The 9257-nt window shown below is 32.8% G+C and overlaps 1 protein-coding gene across 1 annotated transcript; it reads right to left on the bottom strand.

The window, feature by feature from the left end:
- Positions 1 to 475: 475 nt before the first annotated feature.
- On the bottom strand, positions 476 to 8611 carry LOC123656826 (luc7-like protein 3). Its single transcript, XM_045592446.1, has 9 exons — positions 8186 to 8611; positions 7816 to 8011; positions 7391 to 7488; positions 7030 to 7181; positions 5633 to 5770; positions 3095 to 3331; positions 2530 to 2690; positions 1991 to 2073; positions 476 to 951 (listed from the first exon to the last, which is right to left on the bottom strand). The coding sequence occupies exons 1-8, from the start codon at positions 8288 to 8290 to the stop codon at positions 2027 to 2029; spliced, it is 1134 nt and encodes a 377-aa protein (XP_045448402.1). The 5' UTR covers positions 8291 to 8611; the 3' UTR covers positions 476 to 951; positions 1991 to 2026.
- Positions 8612 to 9257: the final 646 nt, after the last annotated feature.

The raw sequence follows: 9257 nt of genomic DNA, 5'->3' as shown, positions 1-9257 counted from the left end.
AAATAAAATCGAAAAATATAATTCATATTTTATCAATACGTAATTCGTATTTAAATATGATTTTCAAAAAAGACGATTTACTAAAAATACCGAGCTAAGCTCGGTCACCCAGGTCCTTATTATTAAAGCAAATATACTTTCATAAAAAAGAGCAAACGGCTTTATAAAGAAAAATCCTTAGTTTCAAAAAAACTCGTTCCCTTTCTTACTAGTAAAGATGATGTCGAAATGTTTAATATTTTGTAGGCGAGTACCTTTCTTTGACGTATGTACTTACTACTAAACAATTTAATTAGATTAAATTGTATGTATTGTTCAAATAATTTGTAAGCGATTTGATATTTTTGTATTTGTGTCCAATATTCCGTTAAATTATATTTTCAGTTTTTTTAACCAGTTAAAGACATAATAAATCTCATGTACTTTTAAGAACATTAATTTTCACTTACACTAAGGTTATTTAAATAAAAAACAATTTTGCTATGCTATCGTTTTATTATATTAATATGGACAATCCTATTGGTTCACACATTTTAAGTCATACGAAACAAATTAATCACAATTAAAACAAAATAAAAGTTCAATAAATACCTGAAGTACTCCGTGGTATCTGGTTTACAGAAAAAACCTTCCTACGAAGAAAACATTTGCCGACGTAGCTACATTTTACGCGTACTTATTATCTAACTCGAAATAATTACAAGTTTATTTATAAACGCAAGACGATACATGCATTCGAATAAACCATTGCGGAATTAATAAGAAAATTGTTATTTTTAACAGGAGACTATTTATTCTATGTCACCTCGAAACCGATGTCCACAGTGACGGTCGCGGTCGGAATCCTTCGTCTCTTCACTGGCTGGCTGGTGTCTTTAATTTCAAAAGTACCTATTTTTCTGCAGTCGGGACGGCAGGCCGATGTCGATCTTCGTCTATGTTGTTTGCCAACTGAAAAGTCCATCGATATGCTAGTAACGAGAATATGACAATATTTAACATGAAATATACTGTCCAATGAAGGCTGCGATATTTTCTTTTTTTTATATATATGTATATAAATTTAACAATTTTAAAGTCTATCACTCATTGTCAGTTTACTTCATTTGGGATGAAGGGTATAAGATAACATTGTTAATATGGCATCAAGTTGATAATATACACGTTTTAATTTGCAATCATCAAAAGATTTGAAAGATTAAATATCTCTTGTTGCCATATAAGGGTACCTGGAAATGCACAGAAGATGACGTTATTACAGCATCCGTTTTGTGAAACGAGAAGCATATGGAAGATGCTCCCTTCACTTGTCCCTTCATCGTAATTAATAGAAAGCGTATAAAACGACGGCGTAACTGAATCGACAATGTTGTGGAGATGCAGTGTTGCCCTACGTCAAGTTTGCTGCACTTTATCCATATATTGAACCTAATTCCCAAAACCGAAAAACCTAACAAATACCTGGCAAGTCATACGCGAACCGCACCAGCACTCGACCGCAGTAACTTGGAATTCACGACGACGAAACATACATTAAAAATACCTCAACAAGGCGTCAATGCAGACAGCTGATCTCTAATCACGTTGGTCAATCGCAATTTTCTTTACTATGTCGCCATTGTAAATGAAATGAATGAACGCGATTGACCAAAAGCCTTGCCCACGTGTTTGGCTTCCAGCTATTCATAATACTTATCAAATACCTGCCAAATCCGTCGGTGTGACGACAACTATCGACAATCGAGAAGAGCAACAGGGCATTACTCCCCATAGTATGCCATAAACTGAAGTTTTATTTTGGTATGTTACTAAAGCTGTAAAATAATGTTTAATTTAATACTTATATATTGTATCAAAATTCGGGAGGCGTGTTCATGTATGTTAGTATGTCATAGTCTGGTCAACGTATTGGCTTCAGTAGTGACTTGTATGCCATATAGGAGCGTTATTTGTGGAAACGAAAATGATGACTGCAATTTTATATGCTTACCGTTTCGAGGCGCTTTTGTGATACCTCAGTCATTCGCTAGTGACGCTCACGAGAACGCCGACGCGGACGCTCGTGAGAGTTACCTATAAAATAAATGTATACTTTACATCATGACTTCAATTATAGAAGACGTAAGTCTACAAACTACTAACTATTGCTCTTAACATTAGTAACTGAGTACCAATACTTTTATTTTAAAATGTTACATACATACAACAGAGGTAGCATGCCCTTATCAACTAAATGATCCAAATGTTGAACTTATATACATATCGTTCAATATATTGAACCTTTACTAATTTTAGCACATAAAACTCGCAGATATAACACTAAAAAAATTCGGCTATTACCTTAAATAAACTTTAAATATTTATTATCTGATGTTGATCATCATTACAAGCATGCATTTATTAAAAACTGTTACATATTTATATATTTCTTTACTTGTATTAATATATCCCCACACTGGATCACCATCACTGCTGGAAAATACAGAACATTCAATATGTTACAGTAGCAGTCTAGAACAAGAAACTCACGATGCTCCCTGCGGTGCTTCCTGTCTCGCTCACGGTCGCGGTCCTTGTCACGATCACGCTCCCTCTCCTTGTCACGCTCCCTCTCCCTGTCCTTGTCCCGGTCACGCTCGCGCTCCCTGTCACGATCACGATCACGACCACCCCGCTCCTCGCGGTTAGACCTAGAAACAATATATTTAAACTACACATTCATATTTACAGTATAAATGTTCAGAGATTACAAATTTACAGCTACGTTTCTAAGTCGTAGTACCTATAATTAATATTTCTCGATAAAGCATCACTGTTACTTGCCTCTAGGATGAGAATTCTGTATCAAGTGATAAGTCACCAACAAAATCACAGTAAGTTATTATGACATAAGATTATGTTGTTCAATTAAAACGTGACATTTCTATTTAAAAAAAAAAAAACTTGAAAAAAATTGTGGCAGTATTTCTATGTATACTTGTACATAGATATTATATTTATCACACATGGTTGACACTTCGATTAAAGTTCTAAAACAATAAATGGAAAAAAAATTAAGAATTATAGAATCCCTAAACTTATAATTAATTACTACCTATGGCGGTCTCTATCCTTGTCTTTCTCTTTCTCCTTGTCCTTGTCACGATCCTTGTCTCTGTCACGCTCACGATCTCTCTCCATTCTCTCTCGATCACGTCTATCGGAGCCCAAGCCCCCTCCACGGATGCTACGCTCCCTGTCTCTTTCTTCCCGACGTCGCCTTTCTTTCTCTTGCTGTTCCTTCTCACGGGCTTCATTCATTTCTTCATACGCTTGACGAAGTTTGAAGTATCTAAAATTGTTATAGCAGTAGATTATTAGTAGATATACAAATAAACACAAAAATAAACACAAAAACAAGTGGGTGAAACCACTATGGACACTTGCAAATAGGTTACATGCGAGCGATTATTATCTATTACAATTTTTTTTTTCTTATATCCGAAATATAATATTATGAGAATCATCGTTTTTTTACAGTGTTTTGCATATGCTTGATGCCTACAACAGATTAACTATCTATATTATTGTGATTTATAACACATAACTAAGCTAAGTTGTAGCTTTACTTTTACAAAAATAATCATTTATTTTTAAAGTTTTTATTTGTAAAATGACGATTCGAAAGTGCTCTTGGGGCCTATTTGAATAAAGCTGTTTTTAATTATGAAGGTCAACCAATCTATCCATTATGAAAGCAAAAACAATAGATTATGAAAAGCGCATTCTTAAGGGGATCCCCGAAAAATTCGGTCGTTTTCTGTGCTATAAAGTATACGTTAAAGTTACGTTGTGACTTAAGACAATTGTATAAAACTCTCTAAATAAAGAGAAATAATTGTTCACCTGGACCTCCTTTCGCGTACAAAAATCGTATAGGATTTCTAATTTCACTACTTACAATAGTGAATTTCTTTTTTTTTTTTGTTAATTAAGAATCTTGTACTTAATAATTCTACAGAAGGGTTTTTTTATTGAGTGCAGTATTTTATTAGGAAATCGTAAAAATATAATTTCTGGTTAGTTGCCGGGCGACGGGCGGCCCGCGGCAGACGGCCAGAGGCCTTTGTACGGTGAACTTGTGTTGCTCGCCATCGCTCGCTGCTCTTGCTTACGCGCAAATTTATTTACTTTTTTAATCCAAGATATGCATAAAAATGTAACAGACAGACACTTGAATTTTGCAATTGTATTTACTTCAAATAAAAAAATAATTTTAATTATTCATTTTGAGCTGTGTACGAATGTAAAGCTTCTTAGTTTGTGGTCTAAGATCCGAACCTAAGGTCGATCTTCACCGAGCCGATAATAGAATAAAACATAAATTTAGTATATCTATACAAATAAAATTGGAGTGTCTGTTTGTAATATTAAAATAACCGCTTTTTACTAAATGCATATGGATGTATACACTATACATATACTAAAATAGCATTTTGACAATTTTTGTCTGTCTGTCTGTTTGTTCCTGCTAATCTCTGAAACGGCTGGACCGATTCTAACGGGACTTTCACTGGCAGATAGCTGATATAGTAAGGAGTAACTTAGGCTACTACGGCTTAGGCTAGGCTTTTATTTTAGAAATTTATTTATTTTATAACTGCGAACTGAACAACAAGTAACAACTAGTAATTAATATAATTTTAGAGCCTAAATGATCGACACGACAAGAAGAAGAAATAAATAATAATTATGGATGATCACAACTTATACGCAAGCTCTTGGTCTAGGAAACGGATCAATCGCATGTCCTAGTAGTACAAGCTAGAGCCGGTAGATGGCCGAGTTTAATAACCTATGCGTAACACTGATCAGGTGAAGTGCGGGTGTGTAGGGTGATGCAAAGTCTAAATGCTCAAGGACATTGAGAAGGGAGATCCTCTTAAGAAATAAGAATATTTATAAAATGATGCAAGGATTTTGTTTACTTAATTTTATTGTAAATTTGTTTCTAATTTTAATGTCGTGTTAGATAATTGAGAAACTATACTAATATTAAAAACAGGAAAGATGACATTGTTTGTTGAGAATATTAATAATAATACAATAAATCACAAGTAGCTTGCTTATAATATAATACCTCACAGTTAAAATTGAATTGAAAAATAAGATAGTAGGATATGCTACGTGACTACGGGGCTGTTTTATCAGTTGAGAATAAAGGTATTTGACGAATGAAAGTATCCGACAGTAAAAAGTTTTTGATTCATTATTCTTTTTTACCGTCAAATTCTGCTATATTTATGAGATATTTCTATTTGCATAGTTATATTAATCTTTTTTGTTTTTTGTTTTTGTAAAGCTATGTTTTTTTATACTGTTTGAATGTGTTTTACTATGTCTATGTAACAAAGTAATAAATAAAATAAATAAATAATACTGCAAGCAATTAGTATTGTGTTCCTGTGGTGAGTAAATTAGCCACATATAAGTAGGTGAGGACTAATGTTAGCAGTGCACATGCAATACTCCAGGTATTGCAGACATCCATAGTCTACGTTTTCCATCAGGTGGACCAAATGCCTTCTGCATCCTTTGTAGAATAAAAAAAAAATAAACAAATTACATTAATAAAAACTACGGTAAGGCTCACCCGACATGCTGTTTTCCTGACAAGTGGTCATCTATTCTCTGCTGTGCATCGCCAACAATAAGAAACGCTCCACACACGGGACACACTTCCATCTGCTTCTCCTGAGCTGCTGCTAACTCAGCCGTCATTGACCAGTGGCTGAAATATACAATAAGTTGTAAGCTCAATGCCTTTTATTTCGATAAACATAGAAATACTATGATATTTGTGCAATTAAAAGCCGACCAATGTGATATCACTTAGCTTGATATTTTCACACCCTCAATAAATAGCAAATGCTAAAATGTGTTTAGATATGGTTAATTAAAACTATATTGTATGTAAAAATTTTAATAAATAGGTAACAAGTTCTGACATATCATATCTTGAATGCATTTATATCAGAAAAAGGATCCGCTCTCCAAATTTCTATCTCTAAAGCCCTTAACAAATAACTGCTTTTTAGACAAGATCTGAAGAAGACTTTTCTGGTTTTAATTTTGAAGTAATGCATTTTTAAGAGTTTATAACCAGAGTCTCATTAAATGATTTCTTGAAATCCTTATTGATAATAACAAACTATAATTTATTAAATGAATTATTACAATATTTTATTCTAAATAACAAATGATTGATGACATTATCATTTATATTTAACTAGCTGACCCAGCCACTCGTTGCTGTGGCTCAGTAATTACAATTTATTAAAATACATGTGAATTATATATTCAAATGCGCCATATATAGTCTAGAAATAGAAATACAGCGCCAACTACTGGATATCTGTGCAACTTAGATGCCAAACCACCATCTATTAGGATGTTATAAAACTAACCGATAATACACACTAAAGTCGTACAAAGACCAGTGCTTTTAGCCTCTAAAAATGGTAAAAAACGAAAAATATTATAGTAGGATGAAACTCATTGGGAAAGGAAGAGAATACAACGAAAATAAAAGGAAAAATAAATTACAGGCGATCTGATTTCGGGAAGTGGTAGGGATTAAGGGTAAAAAAACAGTTTATCTCGATTTCTGGCTAAACTACAAGTCCTATGGAAAAAAGCTCAATAGCAAAGTTGTAGGTAGTAAAAAGATCTACAACTTTTGTATTTACACTTTTTTAGCATAACCTCAAAATTCAAAAGAACTATTGAACTAATAGAGCGAACTAGTTCGCCATTGGATTATGAACTAAATTGAGCACTCTCAGTAGTGACCGACTAGGCCCAAGACCTACCTACCTAGTGTATTTGTAACAAAAATACAATATTAACAATAAACAATTTGAATATAAATAGCTAGAATACCAAACATAATAACAGAATATCTTAACAATTCTACACAATAAAAGAATGAAGGCAACATGATAACTAAGAAAAAATCTAAAATAAAAATAAAAGAAATAAAAATATTACCTATTTTCTTGTTGCTTAAGAAGTTGATCTTTTTCTTCCTTGAGTCTGTCACACAGTTTCATGAGACCCTGGGCTTGTTCCACATTGCCACACGTACCTGCCTCTTCAGCCTCTCTCACTAAAGCACTAATCTTTTCCGATAGTAATTTTACCTGTAATATTTTACATTATTTTCAATGTTACATCTCCAGCAACTACACAAAACACACAAAAAAAAACAATACTTTACTGCAATACACTTTGGTAATAGGCAAAAAGTTCATATAGTGCCTTTTACCTCAGTACAGCAGTATAGGCACAAGTACTAATTTATTGTTATTTTTTATGTTAAAATAAAGCCTATATGTTTTAGAGATATTACCTGCTCCACATTCTTCTCTGTTTGAGCCTGAGTCATAGGTGGACCCTCTGGTTTGGAATTCATAAGTTCTAATCTTTGTTTACCTTTTTGAATTTTTCCTAAAATAAATACAATTAAGTTAATATTTCTGATTACATATAATACAATTAACAATGCTTTAATGTTATTTTAATAATCAGGTCAAAATCTTAAATGTAGTAAGGTCCCGTTTTTCCAGTCGTAAATAATGCTATTTTGTAGATAACGGTATCTAAAAGATTAAATTTTTTGATATATTATTCTTTTTTACCATCAAATTCCACTATGATACTACTTTATGATACATTACTATTCGCAAATTTTAATCTAATAGTTGTAGTTTACTAATTGAGGTGAAATAGGCCCTAAATTATGTATGGAGTTAAAAATATAACTTCTAAACATACTTTCAACATCACTAATCATGTGACGGCAAAATCGCAGGAATTCTTCAACGTATTGAGCCTTTTTGTATGAAGCCTCAGCCTTATCAAAAAGTTCCTTAACTTCGTCATCATGTACTTTCGGACAAGCTCCTAGATCAGCTCGCGTGTTCACAAACAAATCGTGAGGACAGAACTTAACCATATAATATTTACAGTACTGTAAAAAAAAAGTAATTAAAGCATATCAATAAATAAAAAATCCTATTAGGTAGTATGACACGAAAAATGTCATAGAAAATGCCGACGAAGCCCCGTGGCTTTATAAGTTTACGTGTTACAGAATATTGAATATTATTTTTAAGTTCATTAAAAATTATTATAATACACTAACTTCTGGATCTTCCCAATTAGGTTTTTTTATTTTCTCATTCGGATTAGTATTTCGATGTCTTCCCATCAACTCGTCAAGCAATTGTGCCGCTGCTAGCACTGCCATTGTGATTTTTAAAAACTTAAGCGATAAAAGGTAAACTTTTTTTCTTCACATATATCAGATATTTGTAATTTTACATTACTTTAGTTAAACGAGTAACTTAACTCGAAAAAAAGAACGTTATCAAGTTTTCTATATCACGACACACGAACAACAGAACATCAAACTTCAAAAAGGTTATAGTACCAAAGAGTAGAGAGAGTATAAACGTACAGAATATAATCTGATCTAATAAATCCCGATTCCTACACACAAAACAACTAAGTCTACAATCGATTCGAGCTCACGAGTGAACCTCCGTGTTGCTCTCATAGATCAAGTAAAAAAAGGTTTTTTTACTTTATCTATGGTTGCTCTATGGTTAGTAATAGAGCAAGAGCCCACGATGCCTAGCAGCGTGACCAGATTTAGTAGATTTCTACTTTTTTGGTAGATTTCGAGGTACCGGTAACACTATGTAGAATTCACGCTTTTCAACTATTCTGGTGTCTTTTTTCCTTCATATGGCAAAACTCTCGAAAAAATCCGGGGTATTCTCCTTTTTATCGATTGGATTGTAACTATCTCTTTTTAATATTAGTTATTCGAGAAGGAAAGCCGAAGAGGGACTCCCACGTGTATTGAAAAAAAATTCTCCCGATTTTGGTGAATAAATACCGATAAAATAATTTTAGTGTATAATCTTCCGATTTACTCTATTTTAGCACATGAACCTTAAATTATACGAGTTTTGTACAGGTATATTATCAGTGGATGGAGTGAAATAAAAGGTTATAATGTTGGATTAATTGCGTTTTTATTTTCACTTTTGGCGCTATACAAAAATGGATAATCGCCTTGACCGGCGCACACAGAGATAGTTGCCATACTTCAAATTAAATTACCAACCACCAAAACTGTTATAATTAAAATATTAATGTTGACACATTCTTTCAAATATAAATTCAAATATTCAATAAGTTTTAAGGTT

This window comes from Melitaea cinxia, chromosome 10 (genome assembly GCF_905220565.1).
Source record: "Melitaea cinxia chromosome 10, ilMelCinx1.1, whole genome shotgun sequence".
NCBI lineage: Eukaryota > Metazoa > Arthropoda > Insecta > Lepidoptera > Nymphalidae > Melitaea > Melitaea cinxia.
Note: the sequence above shows the minus strand (reverse complement) of the source record. Positions and strands in the feature narration are given on the sequence as shown.

Bases quoted from the DNA above. Each gene is read 5' to 3' on its own strand.
- LOC123656826 (XM_045592446.1), bottom strand. From the start codon at position 8,290: ATGGCAGTGCTAGCAGCGGCACAATTGCTTGACGAGTTGATGGGAAGA. The intron at 8,012-8,185 runs GTTAGTGTATTA...TTTTTTTTACAG, and splicing joins CTAATTGGGAAGATCCAGAA to TACTGTAAATATTATATGGT. The intron at 3,332-5,632 runs GTGAGCCTTACC...TAACAATTTTAG, and splicing joins TCAGGAAAACAGCATGTCGG to ATACTTCAAACTTCGTCAAG.